The sequence below is a fragment of the Branchiostoma floridae genome, chromosome 3 (genome assembly GCF_000003815.2).
Source record: "Branchiostoma floridae strain S238N-H82 chromosome 3, Bfl_VNyyK, whole genome shotgun sequence".
NCBI classification, from domain to species: Eukaryota; Metazoa; Chordata; class Leptocardii; order Amphioxiformes; family Branchiostomatidae; genus Branchiostoma; species Branchiostoma floridae.
Window position 1 is genome coordinate 18,058,700 of NC_049981.1, and position 19,068 is coordinate 18,077,767.

General features: G+C 40.4%; 1 protein-coding gene across 1 annotated transcript in view; it reads right to left on the minus strand.

Annotated features, from left to right (window-relative positions):
• LOC118412702 (cadherin-23-like) overlaps positions 1-19,068 on the minus strand; it is a 44,828-nt gene that overhangs the window by 19,801 nt on the left and 5,959 nt on the right. Inside the window, exons 7-36 of the mRNA XM_035815727.1 lie at positions 18,917-19,021; positions 18,350-18,469; positions 17,353-17,434; positions 16,727-16,839; positions 16,132-16,317; positions 15,679-15,831; positions 15,186-15,350; positions 14,547-14,617; positions 14,026-14,263; positions 13,113-13,358; positions 12,640-12,712; positions 12,031-12,165; positions 11,485-11,638; positions 10,826-11,000; positions 10,364-10,499; positions 9,639-9,863; positions 8,591-8,764; positions 8,189-8,325; positions 7,639-7,752; positions 6,855-7,035; positions 6,205-6,419; positions 5,615-5,809; positions 4,868-4,981; positions 4,257-4,389; positions 3,573-3,827; positions 3,052-3,098; positions 2,419-2,512; positions 1,486-1,628; positions 743-831; positions 187-273 (exon numbers count right to left, since the gene is read on the minus strand). Of these exons, the coding sequence (XP_035671620.1) occupies positions 187-273; positions 743-831; positions 1,486-1,628; positions 2,419-2,512; positions 3,052-3,098; positions 3,573-3,827; positions 4,257-4,389; positions 4,868-4,981; positions 5,615-5,809; positions 6,205-6,419; positions 6,855-7,035; positions 7,639-7,752; positions 8,189-8,325; positions 8,591-8,764; positions 9,639-9,863; positions 10,364-10,499; positions 10,826-11,000; positions 11,485-11,638; positions 12,031-12,165; positions 12,640-12,712; positions 13,113-13,358; positions 14,026-14,263; positions 14,547-14,617; positions 15,186-15,350; positions 15,679-15,831; positions 16,132-16,317; positions 16,727-16,839; positions 17,353-17,434; positions 18,350-18,469; positions 18,917-19,021 (4,355 nt within the window). The remainder of the gene's footprint in view (positions 1-186; positions 274-742; positions 832-1,485; positions 1,629-2,418; positions 2,513-3,051; positions 3,099-3,572; positions 3,828-4,256; positions 4,390-4,867; positions 4,982-5,614; positions 5,810-6,204; positions 6,420-6,854; positions 7,036-7,638; positions 7,753-8,188; positions 8,326-8,590; positions 8,765-9,638; positions 9,864-10,363; positions 10,500-10,825; positions 11,001-11,484; positions 11,639-12,030; positions 12,166-12,639; positions 12,713-13,112; positions 13,359-14,025; positions 14,264-14,546; positions 14,618-15,185; positions 15,351-15,678; positions 15,832-16,131; positions 16,318-16,726; positions 16,840-17,352; positions 17,435-18,349; positions 18,470-18,916; positions 19,022-19,068) is intronic.

A 19,068-nucleotide genomic window follows, 5' to 3' on the forward strand; every position in this document is an offset into this window, starting at 1 on the left:
TTAAAGAATGTTAGCAATGACTGTCAGTGGCTTTCCTGATCAAATGCAGATCTGACAGTCTTCAAGATCAATTTTCTGGCTTATTTCCCCAACACTTCTTTTTATTTCAAGTTGAGAATTTTTTGTTCAAAATTATAATCTTCACCTCCATTGTTTTTGTTACATTTGAAAGTAAACAATGCTTACTTGGTTTCGTCCACCCTGCTTTTCTGTGGAGTGTGGTACTGGATATCATCTACCACTACCTCCAGCCCAGTAGCTGTCTGCAGGGACCTAAAACAACAACAGGATCTTTATTGTTGTTGGTCACTTTGTAGTGCCTAGTGGCATTGTAAGGCAGCAAGTTTCCTTGCTGTTTCTGTAGAAGGTATACTTCACAGGAGTGGTTACAAGCCATTTCTTTTTTTGCTTGTGGCACCTGTTATGAAAAGATATGCTTGTAAGAAGACGTAACATTCCATTGTGCTTTTTTCTTCAAGTACATAATTTCTAACTTGTCAATCTCCTTTTGCAATGATTGTAATGTCTAAAGTAAAATTGTAGAAAAGTAATGAATCAAAGAAGAAGCTTATTAATAAGCAGTATCTTACTCACATGTTTTCTTTTTTGAGAAGAGTAAAAACTTGTCATCTAATGTTTAGAGACAGTGGGAATAAACAGCCAAAAATTCAACACATCTGCAAATGTTAAGAAAATATTGCGATGTTGATTTGATATGGAAGACATCCTTGCAATTCCTGACCTGACCAACTCCTCCTCCCCAGTCCGCACGTCAGCAGGTGCCCTGTCCACAGTCAAAAGAACCTGCTGATTCTCACTTAGGATGTACACCTGTCACACAGAAAGGGCTTCGAATCAGTAAAAAATGATGATATCCCATCTTTCCACACATTTTGTAAGCATGAAAAGTCTATTTCATCAAAACAAATATGTTGCATCATGCAGACTTTATTAAAGATATTGAGTTCTTAGTTGTCTTATACTTGTCAGTATTTTGCAAACCCTACTGGGCCTTTTAAAGTCAATTGCCACTCCAAAAAACTTTCCTAAAACAGGCACTACAATTTCAACAATACCTTCTGAACTGTTTGATGTCATTAGAAAATAAATGATTTTTTTTTGATTAAGCAAAAACAATTTTTTCTAATAGCTATCAACAATTAATCAGAACATTTGCAACTTTGCTCATTATGTACATGAGAAATAAACATGTAGCTCTATTCCATTTGTATGTACCAAAGCATTATTTTTCTTTTAGAAAACATAATTTTAGGGCTTACAAAATTTAATGACATCATCCTTATGGTAAAAAAAAAACAAATTTAGAATTTTTTTAGTATGGCTACAGTTCTTACTCAATCAAGGAGAAAACAATGGAGAGTCAAAATGCCAATGTAGCCAGGGAGGAACCCACTTGAGTATCCAGGCCAAAGCACAAAGAAACAGAAAGATAAGGACAAGTTTTATGGTGCACATTTAACTTACTTCAACCTCTGCCACATCAACAAAGTCCGCTCTGACAGAGTCCACAGCCTGGATCAGCAGTTTGAAGTAACCCTGGTCCCTGTACGCACCAAACAGCTCATTGGTCACCAGAGACCCACCAGTCCTGTCCAGTCGGAATGTGTCTGGAAAAGATAAAAGAGAAACTTTGCCGAACAAAATCTACATATAATATTTCTCACATGTAAAATGGTCCCTGTATGATCATGACTGTAGCATTGTGTCGGCATAATAGTCAGGGTGTTTGACCCAAAACCCAGTGATTCTGGGTTCAAATCCCCTGACATGCCACTGATGCTGCGTCCTTAGGAAAGGCACTTTACATGACTTTCCACACTCCACCCAGCTGTAACAATGAGTGCCTATCTTCGATTGGGGAGGCAAAAGGCAGTGGAGGGAGAAGGTTTGGCTCCACCTTCCAATGCTGTGCCCTAGACGCCCAAGATGCAGTGGATACCAACCTACTGCGCCTATGGTCTCATAAAAGGCACATTTACCTTCTTTTATGGTCATAATATAGCTATGTAACACTACTGCGGCAAAACATATTAAAGACTTTTAAGAGGACACAGACATCAATGATGACCAAAACATGCATTTCCTACCATGTTATTTTGAGTGTGTGTATGTGTGCATGGTGGATGTTGTTTGTATGTTTGGGTGTGTTTGTATACTGTCATCTGTCATGCTATTAGAACCCAATCAAATGGAAAGCTGGATTGCACAACTTAAATTTCAGCACCAAGGACAAAACCTGAAAACTATTTCATTGTGTTTCAAGATCACTTATGCGCAAATGTTGTAGCAGAAGACATGGATAATTTTGATACTGACAACAACAACTGTTATACTTCATGCTATTTCTTTGATGTGATGGAAACACAATTCTACTCTAAGGCTTAATGAAAAGCTGACCTGGACATGGAGTCCTGCTGTTCTGTTGAACAAAGTTGCAGGAGTGGAGGTAGAACCACGTCACACTGAAGTTCCCAGAGTCTGCATCAGAGGCCTGCAGAATACCAGAGCATGGTCATTACAGAGAAATAACAAGAGTCCATATAAAACCTCCTTGAAGAAATTATGATATTTGCAGCATGGTATAACTAAGTTGTTATGAACCCTCTTTGTCATTAATAACAATATGTTTAGGACCCGTTTACAGTATGTCAAGGAATTTTTTTATTACTTAAGTTGCTAATTACAATGTAGCTCCTGCCAGGCAAACTGAAGATGTTTGCTGGACTGTACCACACTACTATCAAGATGGGGTGTCATCAAAGGTGTCATTGTATAATTCTGCATTACGTGAAAATACTGATACAATGCCCAGAACTGCCATGCATCATCAGGAGCTCTTCTGACATGCCAAATTTGTAAGAAACCTATTATAAAATACACATCTTAGTGCAAGAATGGTTTTGCAGGATTCACACTCAAACTAGTGTCAATCAAATGTCTTGAACTGATCTGCCAGCTACATAATGTGTAAATGTATAATGCAATCATTAAAGATAGATACAAAAATGTAACAAAAAATCATTCACTTACCTCAGTTTGAATGACTGTTGTTCCATATTTTGTATCTGCGGATACAACTGTAAATTCAGGAGACAAGAATGGTTTGTAAATGTGTGCTTCATTCAACTCTACCACATAGAACTGTCCTCCTGCTCTGTCTTGCCTTTAGTACTGCAGTCAATCCTTTCACCCAAGATAGGAGACAGACACAGTTAAACACAGATCTACAGGAATCTCTTGATAACCTTGAAAAAGCACGATGGATGTATCTATAGCACTGTGTGCCAGTATTTTCTTTGAGGTTTTCTCTTGTAGATTTTTTGAGACTAGCAAAAAGATTTTGAAAACCCAACCCCTGAAATGGCATTTCCTGCATTTTTGAGAGGATTGCAAACTAGGAAATGTAGATTGATGGTAACAGCACTGTAAAGGTGGAATGCATTGATTATTCCTTTTGAGTACCTCAGAGAGTGTAGGGGTTCTTCTGAACCACCACCCTCAGGCCTTCGGGCATGTAACCAATATTGTTATTATACCAAAAGATAGCCTACCAGTGCTGTACTTCTGTTTGGAAAATCTGGGTGCATTGTCATTGGTGTCCTTTAGATGGATAGCAACTTCCAAGACTGAGGGATCATCATGTGAAGATCTCTTCCCTCTTGTGGTAAGTACGGTATAGAACTCGGGGTCACTCGAAGTCTTGATGGTCAGTGTGAAGTCACTCTGGTCCTCAAAGTCAAGGTCAGATGAGCGAGTAGACAGAACTCCTGTTGTTTTGCTGATGGCAAATTTGTTACTTGCTCCCCCTATCGGTTGAAGAGGAAAGTGCAAGTCTTGAATGATTTTGGAACTACATGTAGGCACTGACCTGAGACAGATGCAAACAAGCTGCCACATTTCAAACATGACCAGTTCATAACATAACAAACATAACAAATGTCTTTACTTCATTCCCAGTGATAACAAAACTAATTTAACTTGAAAGTTCATATGCTGTCTTGGTAAAAGTAATTCTGGATCAAAGGAGGCGCAATAGACTTTTGCAACTTTTGATCCAAGACTCACTGAGTCACGCATGCTGTCTACATAACACAACATCACAGAAGCAGTACGGCGGATTGCTCATCCCTTGACAAAGCTGGAGTTCTTCAGCCAATTAGGCTAATTCAAAATAAGTTTCTGTGTTAGATGTTACTCTATTAACTCTGATCCAGGACAAAGCAATGCTGACCCACCTATGATGTAGTAGTAAGGAACTGCATTAGCTCCCAGGTCATCATCAACAGCAGGTGGCACAGCCCCGATCTCTGTTCCCACGGCCAAGTTCTCTCTGATATCAAACTCTACCGCCACATCTGTTGCACTGTGCTGCAATACCAGATGTCAGGCTTAACTTTCTCTTAAGACTTAAAAACCCTAATCAGAACATTCCAAGTATATGTTGTTGTCCTGAGAAAGCACTTCCTTCAAGAAAATGTTAGAAAATTATGCTTTTCAGGCCTAAAAAATTTACATTATACAACAGATTCTACCCCAAATAAAGGGACAACAGACTGTACATGTACTGACAGCTCCATCAGACAGCAACAAGAAACCACTTTGATGATTGAGTGATGGATTATGTGTTGCATACTACTTTTCTTAGCAGAGTTATAGACCTTTGACCAGAGGGTGTCTGCATACCTACAAACTTGTACATGTGTAAGAAACTCTGGTCTGAGACTGGTACTCTAAACTGTTATCATAAAATAGGGGAAATATTTATCTTGTCCAAAGTATGCAAATCTTATACATACACAATGATCACACGTTTTTATAGCAGGTAAAGAGCCGTTAAGATGCTTACCCAGATCTCTGGGAAGTAAGGTTCACTGTCGTCCACATCTGTAACCCGGATAGTGATGAACCGGTAAGAGGAGAAGGACGTTGGACTGCCTCTGTCTTCAACCACCAACAACAGCTGGGACACAGAAGAACTGTTTGAACATCTATGTCACCAACAGCTGGATGCTCATGCTTTCAAGCTACAGAAGCTTGCATGTAAGACCAACTAATACAGGCTCTTCTTCTTCCCTAAAATATGTACCATTAAAGAGTGGAACGAACTTGAGCCTAGTGTGGCGGAGTCCCATTCCCAGTTCAAAGCTGAGCTTGGACATGTTTGCAGCACTGAGCTGCTCCCCTGTCTTTTGTATATATCAAATAATATGTAATCACTAACATCAGTGATTCACTTAATTTCACATGTCTTGTTCTTTGCACACACCAACATCTATCCCCATCGTCCGGCCCTTTGTTTGCACTTACTAACATTGTGTAGCTGCCAATTTTCATTACAATCTGAAACGAGATATCAGAACCGGAGCTTCATTGCAGTACTATAGAAAGCTGCTATGGGGCCCAAAATTTGATTATGTCTCCTGTTGCCAACCCTACCAACATGTATCATCAAAATGCGTCCATGACTTCTTGAGTTATGTTGTCCTCAGACAAACACACACATAAAAAAAAACATACATTTGTACCCTTCTCGGCAAATCAACGGTATCATACATTTTGTACCAATGAATTCAATAGGTAGAATATCACTCACATTGTAGTATTCTTGCACCTCTCTGTCCAGGCGTCGTGCTGTAGTAAGGTCCCCGTTGTCTTCGTTGATGGTGAACATGAGTGAGTCATTGATGTGTCCCACATTGTCCGTAATCCTGTAAGAGATCCTCCCACCATCTGACGGGTCAGTGTCCACCGCAGAGACTTTCAGGATGAAATAGCCAACGTATTGATTCTGGAAAGACGTCATAACAGTAATAACAGAGCACCATCCTTGACAGAGAGAGCAATTGGTTTGAACGAGGGTCAAAGAGGGATACACATCAGATCCCACTCCCTATCCTTGAGCCACGATCAAGGCCACCATGGTCTCCTCCCATCTATGACACAATCATGTCAGGTGTCCTTGTGACCTCTCTCAGATCACATGTCAACTCCTCTCTGAGCTGAAGGAAGATGGTGGATGCCATAGGAAAGACCCACCCCCCTGTTTGTGTTGGAAATTACAGTTCAACTTTGGTCCATACACAGCTTGTACTTTCTGTACAAAACTGATGTGCTATGCTTAATGACAGTTTACTGGTTATATGAAAGAAACAAATAAATGGACAAACTATTCAACCATCTCACCTCAGGTACGGTAACAGTTGTCCCAATCTCAGGCACAATAAAAGATGGGGCATGATCATTCACATCCAGCACCACAACTCTCACGGTGCAGGACCCTCGCAGTGCCCCTGGCCCCCGGTCTGTGGCACTGATGGTCAACACATACTCTCCTGATAGTTCTATCAGCAGTCCTGCATTTCTAATCTCTCCAGTTGTACCATTGATCTCAAAAAGACCTTAGGGAATGAAAATAAAAAGGACTTATGAATGAAGACTAAACTTTATGTGACCAGCACTGAGAAGAATTGGAACTTATCCAAATTTTCACAGAATGGACCAGTACTTCCTGGACAGGGTGTTAGAGCCATGTGATTAATATCTGGCACTTAAGACCCATTGCTGCAGTCAAGTGGCTCTAAGTAGCAGCAGACAGGTCCATTCCACAAAGTCTATGAAGTCCCACTTCTTTGTTTTAAGTCTTGGTCACACAAAGTTGAATCAGACATCCAGGTATTCTTAGGTCATGGTTTTGGTTACAGACCTGCTAATTTCATATTCTGAATTAGTCACTGACAAGAGACAGCCATTTTCAAGTTACTTGACTTTGAGTTACTGAGCTTTGCATATTTTACAGTTTACAGCTATTTTTCCATGATGATGGTGGTACTAACCAGCTCCATTCCCTGCCAGGATGGAGTAGTTGATCTCCCCACTTGGCCCTTCATCAGGGTCGTGTGCCTGGACTGTTATGACATGAGAATACAGCAGCACGTGTTCCTGTATGTCAGCATGGTACACAGCATGCGGGAAGGTTGGGGGAACATCATTCACATCCAGTACTGTCACCTCCACCTGAGGAAATGGGAACAAAACATTTCACAATAGATCCACTGTTTTTTTCTTTACAAAACATCAAATATATAATGGACAAGACAAAGTGGTGGCAGAATTGAGTTATTTTAACCAACCAGATCTCGTTTCACCATCTGAATGCTCAGAGCTGGACATCATTATCAGAGTCCAAACTTATCAGCTCCATATAAATCAAATTTAAGCTTCATTTATTTCTAAGACAACTTAACACTAGAAATATTATACTCAATCAGCACATTGAAGCTTTTATAGGATGTTTCTGTCCCTGTCCCTTCCCTGTGCAAAAATAATACCCAAATTTCATATTTCAATCCAAACCTAACTTCCATGCTTCATTTTGTGGTACTTTTGACCATCTTTTTTCTTCTAAGATCAGCACAAGTTTGTATTTCCTCTCTCAGATCCCTTTCCAGGAGCTTCGCTGATAGCTTGGAAGTCTACTTATCTCAAGTTTGCTTCTCCAGAGGCCTCTCCAGAGGCTTCTATCCAATCTCAATCTACAATCATTAAATACTATTTTTAAAATCCAAGACCCAATTAGTTCGATTGATGTTACCATTAGACTGTTCTATCTGCACTCACCACAGATACAGCTGATCTGGGGACCCCAACACTGGGTTTGTCTGTCGCCATCACTTCAAACAAGTACAGAGACTGGTTCTCTCTGTCCACTGTCTGCTCCAGTATGATACAACCCTGTTGGAACATATGGGGAAAATGTCGAAAATATAGAATACAGCACAATGTATTACATATTACCCAAGGGACCAGCCTGACCACAGGTCAGATCACCTAAGGGCTAAGTTGTACTGTATTTATATCATACATGCCAGAGAAAATGCAAATGTCCATGGCAAATGAGCCAGACACTGTGAAATTTTGACTCTTTTTAAGAAAGTCTGTGTGATAACCCAAAATATCACCCAGTCAGGAATACCAGATGCTATCATGGCCCAAGTATGACAAAAAAAAGGATTTGTGTTAATTCAGACCTCTGTGAAATACATTTTGTATTTTGATTTTGTGCAGATGTGTTGTGTGGATGCTAAATATCATCACAATTCTTTCATATCTATTATAGGTTATGGTAACAAATTATAGTTACAATCTGACCCGGGGGATGTACACTTACCAATGTAGAATGAACTGAAAACATGCCCCCTCCCCCTGTTACGTTGTAGAATATGTTGCCATTCAGTCTGGAATCAGCATCCGATGCCGAAACATTGAGGATGACATCACCAACACGAGCGTCTTCTGGGATAGATACTGCAGCACACAAGACAAGATATATAATGATAACTGTTACTTGTTGTTTTGTATAAATTTGAGTACAGATTCTGAAGCAAATGTTGTCTCACAGGGGTGGGACACCAGGTCCCAAGTGCGAGAAAGTTTTGACCTTTCTTGTTGAGGGGGACTGTACTTTTGCACAAAGATTGCTTCTCTAACTTGCCATTCAAATCAGCAGGTTTTGCAGTCTAAAATATTTGTGGATTTGAAAGACCAACTTTTAATAGAGCTGTATGCCCACCTCTGTAGAAATCCTCCTGGAAGACAGGGCTGTTGTCATTTATATCCACAATCTGGATACTGACAGGAGTTGAGGCTGACAATGGAGGGTTCCCATCATCTGTAGCCTGGACAGTGAAGTTAACCCACCTCACACCCATCTCATAGTCCACTGGTCTGGCCACAGTTACTACACCTGGGGAGGGAACATGACAAAAAGTCTCAAGACAAACAAGTGTATACTGGACACAATCCTGGTGAGGTAATTAGTATGTGCTTGCAGTGTGGGTTAAGATCTTTATTATACCCTCTTTTCCAGGAATTAAAATTTCTTTAAAACCTTTTTTTGCTGATGATATGCCTTCCTCTACCAATGAAGGCATGTCAGCACCATGCACTTACAAAAAAAGTATTTCAGCACCATGTACTTGCAAAAAAGGCATCTTAGCTCCATGTAGTTGCAAAACAGGCATTTCAGCACCATGTACTTGCAGAAAAGGCATCTCAGCACCATGTACTTGCAGAAAAGGCATCTCAGCACCATGTACTTGCAGCAGAAAAGGCATCTCAGCACCATGTACATGCAAAGGAAGGCTTTTCAGCACCATGCACTTGCTAAACAAAGGCATTTCACCACCATGCACTTGCAAATAAGGCAATTGAGCTCCATGCATTTGCAACGAAGGCATTTCAGCACGATGTACTCGAAAAAAGGCATTTCAGCACCATGTACTTGCTAAGGAAGGCATTTCAGCACCATGCACTTGCAATAAAGGCAATTTCAGCACCATGCACTTGCTAAGCATGGCATTTCAGCACCATGCACTTGCAATGAAGGCATTTCAGCACCATGCACTTGCAATGAAGGCATTTCAGCACCATGCACTTGCACATTTGTAACATGACTGTACAATGTTCTAGAGCTACAATCCACCTAACCATCCATAGCTACAGTTATAGTACTGTGTAGCCTCAGCAACAGCGGAAGAATTTTCTTTTCAGCCCAATATTTGAACTCTAATTGTAAATCTAAGATTTTCCTTTGCATGTCACATGTACACGTCACTCACCTGTTACATTGTCTATGGCAAAGTAGCCTTCATTGTGCCAGACTAACTGGTAGTTGATGATAGTCCAAGGTGAGTCGGGATCTTCTGCACTGATGGTGAGAACAGAGATGCCATGGCTTGTCTCCTCCAACATGGACAGGTGGTAGTAAGGAGTGTCGGGGGTATGGGGGGACATGAACACTGGGGGGTTGTCATTCCTATCCTCAATGAAAATGGCAACCAGAGCTGTAGTTTGGATAAATTTGAAGTCAGAGGCAGTGGATGTCACTTTTAAGATAGAAGAAACATGTCCAGATTTTGCATGCTGTACAAAATGACTAATAGAATTTTCCTTATTTTCAAAGGTGTGGCTTTTAGGTTTTTTTTCTTCATTATTCACTTTGGCAGACACGACAGACGTAGTGGTGGTGCACTCAAGTAATCTTATTCATGCCACCACTATACATATATATACAAAAAGTTTAGGAGTTAACCCTGACTAATACATCTTCCACATATGGAGAGGCCTTTGCATTAAGTGTTGGTTTAAGAGATAATTGTTGTGTCATGATAACATCTTGAAATATGTACACTGACTTTGACAGAATGGAAATTGAGAGTAATTGCATTTTGCAGTTTGGGCACCAAAGTTCTACCTATAAAACAGGATAAGCACTAAAGGCAAGCTATTACTAACAGATCTCAGAGATTTTAAAGAAAGAACAAGTACTGTGTCGCATGCTTACCTGTTGCAGTTTGTCCTGAGGTTTCGGCCTCAGCATCAACAGCTAGAACAGTGAGCTCAAACATGGCCGCTGTTTCCCTGTCCAGCTCCCTCCCCACTGTCACCACACCAGTGGTAGAGTCCACTTCAAACCAATCCTAACAACCACAAAACATTCAGCACCACATAGAAAACTGACATCAATTCACAATTTTGTACAAACCTTTTAATCCAAGATTCCCTTTGAGTCACTGAAAAAAGACAGCAGATGCCGTCTGGAACGTCTGACCATTTACAATTTCTATCCAGTTCTGGCCTGCTAGTTTCAAGACACATTAGAAATTTAGCTCTTAACCCTTTTCTCTACTTGTTTCTTTCTTCACCTTTAAATGGTGGTTACATGGACAGTAAACAAGCTTAACAATTTCTATCATTCATTGTTAAAATGGGTTTGTTGTGATGACAATGAGTAGGTGCAACCAACCTCAAACGTCTGGTTTGTACCAGTGAAGACAGAGTTGTTGAGAATGGCTCCATTCCAGGCCCTGACAAAGTACGGCCTGATAGGCAGGAACTGGACATCAGACGTGTTGTCTGCATCACTGGCGTTCAACTGCGCCACCTGCCAGCCCACCATGGTGTCCTCCAGTACTGCAGCACTGGAGCAGAAAATAATGAGATAATGATGAAGGGGCCATTTAGAGATTGATCTATCGTATGGATTTAATATCGTAAGCATATGTTGGTAACTGGGAGACCCTGGTTCAAATCCCAGATGTCTTCACCCTGCAGACATCTTTATTAGGGTTGCAACCATCTTTCAGATGAGACGTAAGATGGGGATCCCATGTTTGAGGATGTGCAACCCCGGCCCTCCTTATAAAAAGATACCCTGCTACACAAACAGCAAGGAAACATGCTGTCCTATTTTCCACTAGGCACAACAAGGTCATGAATGATTAATTGGAAGCAAGATGCTTGCTTAGGAGTAGCAGCTGCATACTATACAATTGGGCCCCAAATTGGAGTTGTGCATCTTATTTCTTGATGAGGTGCAGGATGCATTGATAACCTCTCACGTATCAATGAAATTTTTTTCCACTACTTCTACCAGATATATAACCTATAACTTCTATACAGTACCTGATGAAAGGTTGAAAGAATGTTGGTGCCTTATTGTTGCCCTCTAGGACCCTGATGACCAGGTTGACCGTACCAGACCTTGCTGGTGCACCAAAGTCTGTGGCAATCACGAGCAGGCGGTATTCATCCACTAAGTCCTGGTCAAACTGGCTGCCTGTCAGGAACAATAGTCAGTACAAGTTAGAATACAAAACTGAGGATATTTTATTTCATTATATATACCGGACATTTGCTGTATCCAAAATGTGCTTCTATCCAAGATGAGGCACATCCTGGATATTCAGAACACTTAGCAAGCAAAGCACCATGCATCCAGGATGTGCTTTCATCGGGATGCATTCTGGATAAGCAACGTGGCTAGTACATGTAGCCTCAGATGTACTAGCCACAAGAAGCAGGACCATTTTAACCTGTACTGACAGGTCGTATTTCTTAATAGCCAGTGTCTGGGGAGAGTGTATAATATTAATAGGTGTGGCTATCAGGCTAAATGTGTACATGAATGTGTACATGAATGCTAACACCAATTATACAACAATAGCCTACCAGCAGCCACTGTGACCAGTCCTGTCCTGGGTTCGATGGAAAACAGCTGGCTGTGTTCCCCAACCAGGGAGTAAACCAGCGCCTGGTTGGGCCCAGAGTCAGCATCTGTGGCACGCACCTGGACAATGGTCGCACCTACATGGGTTCAAACAGCAACGTGTCATTCTGAAGGCTTACTGTTCAAAGATCTGGACAAGCACAGCTAACGTTAGGCCATCTTATTTAATGACAATTTTATCTCTAATGTATAAAAAATCAAAGATTTACTTCCGGACGTTACGAGTGACACCCATCACTGTTCTTTAGCATGACTAGAATGAACTGGAAGAACAATTCCATACAAGCACATCTAACTAGAAAAGCTTGATGACTATGTCAAACGTATCAACTCATAAGGATCATATGCAAATGTCACTCAGGCAGATGTTGTCTGAAATGTCTCACCATTTCCAAATTTTAACTTGTTTCTCGAGGAACTGTTACTTTGTGTGTATATCTAGATTGTTAAGTACAGTTTCATAACAGAGAGCAACATTCTGACTAAAAGAGTACCAGCAGAAGCAGACAAGTCTACAACTGAAGGTTGAACAAATGAACCCAAATTCTCACCTGCTTCAACCACTTCTGCAATCTCTACTCTGTACTCATCTTCCTCAAACACAGGTGTATTGTCATTCATGTCCTGCACCAGAAATAATGAGCATAGATACTGATGACAACATTTAATGTGACCCCTTGTTTCCTTAGCTGTATTATAAATTGATGTCTACTAAACGACTTTCAAAGTCATGAAGCAGACTTTGGATTTCATGAAAATTTCAGATTTTGAAGCTGTTTTCATGTAACATTCTTTTACATAATGCTAGGTCACTTTTATTTGTGGGGGTAACCAAGGCCAAGTTTTACGGACTACATTACAGTTGTAAACAAACTGTGTGTATTCCTTCCACTAAGATGGTCTTTGTACGCAGCATCCCTCACTACACTGCCCCTATGGACTAAAAATGGCCACAGGGCTACCTTTATCTTTCCTTTTTAAGTAACATAGTTAGGCTCCAATAGTCGAGATTCCTAAAGCATACCATGATGAACACAGTGACATTAGCCATGGCACTGAGTGCTGGTGTGCCGCTATCCTTTGCAGTCACCTCAAGATGAATCTCTGGCTTCCCATTGGTGAATATAACATCTTCATAGTCAACAGCCTGAATGATTGACAGGAGTCCTGATGTCTGTCCAATGCCGAAGTGGCTGGCAAAGTTGGTGGTGTTGGACAGAGTGTAACTCTCTATTCTGTTGTTCAGTTCTGAGCCATCATAGTCGGTGGCCTAGACAAACACCAAAAAGGTACATGGTTTGTTTTATATGAAGTTTTTGAACAAAATGACAAATATGTGGGAAAATTGCAAACTGAAAAAAAGCTACATGTAACGTTATAAGATTTTAATCAGAGAAAATGAACAATGACTTAAGCATTGACACTCAATTCCACCACTTATTGAAAGAGTACCACATTTCAGAAGATGGTGAATTCAAAGCAATCTAATAACAGTTATATGCAAATGCTGCATCAGTATGCACACTTAAGATATCAATATCTTCAAGTTAGACATTCTTGAGATGGCCTCAATGGCGCTGCTTTTTAAATCATAGATGTCTTAGGTACGAGGTATTGTTATGAGAGTTCATGTTACCTACATAATAATTGGATTAGTTTTTACCATATATTCATTGCCTGTGTGCATGTTCATGTATATATTATGATGTCATAGACCATTGTTTAATTTTGATGCCATACAAGTTTCAAGTAGGCTGTGACAGAGCAAACCAGCAAGGCTCTAAGACAGCCTCTTCCATAACAAGACAGGGCACATACATGGCTCTCCCAAGAATGCCTTCAGTTTGCAATTGTATGACAATTGCAGGACATAACAGGCCATAGATTTCAAATGAAAATGAAAATTGGATATAAAAGAGGTTTGTATTAGTACTCACATGGACAAACATCCATTGAGGCATGTCTAGACTGTTTTCTTCTATATACACCTGATATTCGTCAATCAGAAAAATTGGCTGGACATCGTTATAGTCCAGGACTGTGATCTCCACTGGGACAGTGGTGATCAGGCCGGGTCCATCTTCGGCTTGTGCAATCAGGTAATATTTGGGATTATCCTCGTAATCCAGGGATCCAGCCAGCGTGATAATCCCAGAGATGGGGTCAATGGCAAATCTGCAAAATCAAAGGAAGATATACTAGATAAATAAATGTTAATGCCATTTTTATACAAAAGTTCTCTTATATTATTTTATAATACCTAAGCCACACCAGTTTCAAGTTTGCCTAATGTCATCTTTGAAGGTATTTTAAACACCTTCAAAGATGACAGCAAAGTGTCAACTATGAAATTATAGATACAAAAGATATGAAATAAAGCATTGTATTAAAGAATAAACTGCTTAATTATTGTACTTTTAAGAAAATCCATTGTGTTAAACAATAGGGAGTTACCAACCTGTCTGATCCAGCTCCATGCAGAGAATACTGGATTGTCCTATATTCAAGCACTGTGTCATAGTCCATTGCCTGGAAATAGATATTACCCCAAAATAGGTTTTAGATCTCAGTACATTGGCCAAACAAGAAATCAATGATCTCATACCTCCTGAAATACCTAGATTTTGTGAATTTCCTAATGCCATAGCTCTAGCTGTCAGGTGATCCTCCCCTTCCCTTCTTCCTTTCTCCCTACAATAAGGGGTCATTGGCCGTCACCATTCTATGGCAGTTGACTGACCAGCTGTCCATGGATGACACCACCCTCTTTCAGGGTGGGGGTGTCAGGTTATAATGCTGCAGTACCTGTAAATACTGCTAGGGGGGCTCAAAATCTCTTCAGGACTTCCATTAAGTACCTACATACCAAAACTCATACAAACCCATCAAAATGACCATGAGTTATGGGTGAAACACACAGAACACAGTCAAAAACAGCACCCCTGTGAGGTGTGAACCCTCCTGACCAATTTCATAACCTGACCAACTTTCTTTTCCAACTCGTGCATCACCTTTGGGGTTCCCAGAGGATATCATTGATATGTGATAAAGTCAATATGCATTAATGTTATCTTCAAGTACAGTGTAGCATACTTACCAACACAGCTGTAACATAGGTGTCAGGGACAGCTGCCTCGCTGACTTCCCCCCTATACATGGCATGGTTGAAGATCGGTGCATTGTCATTCTGGTCCTCCAGCAGGATAGTCACCAGCGCTGAGTCAGAGAACTGCTCATTTGTGTCTGATTCCACAGCAACAATCTGAAATGAATTTTGATTTCTTTATTTTGACTTAGTCCTTCTGGACATGCTTGGCATAAAATCAATTAAATTTCCTTACATTACATGTACATGTATCAAGCCATAACCACCCTCACCGCTACAGTAGCTGTAAAGTGTCAATAAATAAATTATGTATTCGCAAGTTATGCTCTAGAATATTTTTGTTCATTTTGCGTGTTTTGTTGTCTTTTGTATGATACTGTTTGTTTCCCAAAACTGCTGTGCCAGGCCCCAGATTACAAATGTGACCCTAGGATAATGCTAACAGTACTCCCTAGCCCTATATAGGCCTGTTTCCCTGCCTTACCCTGAGTGTGAAGTTATCCATGGTCTCATAGTCCAGTACTGTGGAGTTGGTGATGTAGACTTGGATATCTGCTGACCCCTCCAGTTCACTCGGAGTGACTGTAAATGCTCCCCAGTCATCGTCCAGGTAGATCTGCAGTTTACTGTTAGCACCCTGATGGACAATAACACAAAGTCCTACAGCTTAATCAAGTTCTTTAAATACAACCCCAGTTATGACAATTATTAGCAGCATGCATGGTGTAAGTAACAATAAACTTTGACCCATTGCCGACAACACATGACTGTGCATAAAACTCAGGAAATCAGGAAAAAATCAGAGCGAGAACAAATTTTTAAATTGGAGAACAGTCCGTCATATGACTTAATATGACTTATCAGTTCAGTACACAAATGGAAAAATTCACTCTTGCAATGTGAGATGATTGACAGGAGATTGTATGGAAATCCTTACTTCATCCAGGTCTGCCACAAAGATGTTTAGGTTGGGGAGGGGGACACCTTCAGGGTAGTTCTCTGGGAAGGTCGCAGTGTAGGAGCGATGGTCAAAAGTGGGTGCCTCATCATTTACATCTTCAATGGTGATGGTAACAATGGTGGAAGTGGCCTGTCCCGGCAAGCCATTCTTGTCCTCTGTTGCCTAAAAGTACATGTGAGTTATCAGGCTTCATGGACACACAAATCCACATTAAAAAATACAGTGTGGAAATTGCATGAAAAAATTGTACCAGGAAAAATCCCCTTGCTTTTTTTTTTACTAGCACAATGATGGACCATGGCCTATCATTCCGTCCTAAAGGACAACAATCCTTTCTGGTATATTGTGTATGTTGGTTGAGCGACACAGCCAGAATCAAACTCATGGCTTCTAGTTCCAGAAGCAGAGTTGCTAACCACTGGACTGAACAAGCTACCTGAAATTCAACCCAAGACTGAAGAACTATTAAGAATGAATTTTGAGGTTTTCACTGCATAAATTAAGCTCTGGAGTATTCAAGCAACCATAACCATATATAATATGAAAGACAGGACTTTAAAAAGTGTCTTACTGTAACTGTCAGCTGCCATATGCCAAACTTATCCAAGTAGGCATCCCTGTCAAGTGGACGGGCTACTGTAATCTCTCCTGTTGTAGCTCTGATTAGGAAAAAATTTCCATCATCTGTGGAAAATAGAATAGAGTAGTGTTACTGGAAGTTGTACACTGTATGATTCTTATAATTATAGTAAACCAATTTCATAATAAAGCCATGTTAAAGCAGTTTTATGGATTGCATACTCATGCGAGCATGCAAATATAAAAGTTTGGCAAGAAAAAATATTGCTTTAATCATAAAATCTAAGTGGTCAAGAAGGACAAATGACTTAACACACATAGTATGATGTACAGAACAACAGATTCTTTATTTTTATCCTTTCATATTCTTTCAATTCAGCATTAGCATCGATTTTGCAAAATTTTTTGCCATGTACGGCTCACACTGCAACTGCTTTGTATGATTTACAGTATGGTCCATGGAAAGGCACAAAGATTGATGCGCTTATGGAACAAGCTGAAGTGGTCAGTTAAAGATTTCTATTATTCTAATCAAAAATCACAATTTCAGTGGAGTCTTGGTGTAGGGTTTCTCAATGTGATATCAAGTCAGTGTACGATATCTCGTGACCTACTTACTTCCTCCGCTAATTGAATAGCCAATGGGATTGTCCACTCCCCTGTCTCCATCAACAGCAGCAGTTGTCACAACTGAAAAGCCCTGGAAGCAACATACATGAACGTTATGACTATGCTCTTATGCAAATAAGTGTTATACATTTTGTGCTACATAAAGACCTTTAGAGTATTGCCTGTCATCCCAATGTAGGAACAGGTCTGTCCTGTATGGTAAACACTATCTACAAATATGAACAACTCTATCCCTGGTCCTGAATACTATCTACAGAAAGGAACAGGCCTGACTTTTATGCTTAACACCATTCATACTGATAAACAGGTTTGTCCTTGTTGCTGACCACTATCCACACATAGTAACAGACCTGTCCTTGGTACTGAACATGTTCCACACATAGTAACAGGCCTGTCCTTGGTGCTGAACACTACTCACATGTAGTAACAGGTCTGTTCTTGGTGCTGAACACTATTCACACATAAAACAAGCCTGTCTTTGGTGCTGAACACTATCTACACATAGTAACAGACCTGTCCTTGGTGCTGAACACTACTCACATGTAGTAACAGGTCTGTTCTTGGTGCTGAACACTATTCACACATAAAACAAGCCTGTCCTTGGTGCTGAACACTATCTACACATAGTAACAGGCCTGTCCTTGGTGCTGAACACTACTCACATGTAGTAACAGGTCTGTTCTTGGTGCTGAACACTATTCACACATAAAACAAGCCTGTCCTTGGTGCTGAACACTATCTACACATAGTAACCGGCCTGTCCTTGGTGCTGAACACTGCTCACATGTAGTAACAGGTCTGTTCTTGGTGCTGAACACTATCCACGCATAAAACAAGCCTGTCCATGGTGCTGAACACTATCTACACATAGTAACAGGTCTGTTCTTGGTGCTGAACACTATCCACACATGAAACAAGCCTGTCCTTGGTGCTGAACACTATCCACACATAAAATAGGCCTGTCCTGTTACTGTGAAATACTTACCACAGGCACGTTTTCTTGTAGGGTGACTTCATATGTCCCCACCTCAAACACAGGTGGTTCATCTTCAGTGTCTTTAACATGGACCAACAAGATAGTTGAGCTGGTCCGACCACCCCCATCCTGCAGTATACACAGGAAAAACACTTTGCTCTTAAAGTAATAATGTTCACCTTCACTGAAAATAAACATTATTTTTGCCCTGTTTTCCTACTTCTTCCATTCCAAACAAATAAGGTCAATAACCAGGACCAGACAACTGTCACCGTGGTTACTGGAAGTAGCAAGCGGCAGGACAGATCTTTAGATATATTTTTCATCTCAAAGAGTAGTAATTTCTAGAAAGACAACAACTTAGCCAAAATTATCAATGTCCTTGTGTCAAACAAATTCATGATAATGATAATGATAATGATAATATGCCCAAAAAATTGTTACTGGTTACAGTTAGTGATAGTATTGATGATGTATATTCTTTTATTATTTTTGCTATTAGGTCCAACATTGCAGTGACCATGCACGGATAGTAGAACCCAACAATATCCATTGTTTTTAAATGTTTGAACTTACAGTGCAGTTGATGAGCATCCAATAGGCAGGCAGGAACTCATAGTCCAGTGGTTTACTGAGCAGGATCAGCCCAGAGATTGGGTCAATATCAAACCAGTCACATCCCTGGAAAACACAGGCAATAACATTACTGTTTATTGTATGCCTAGGCA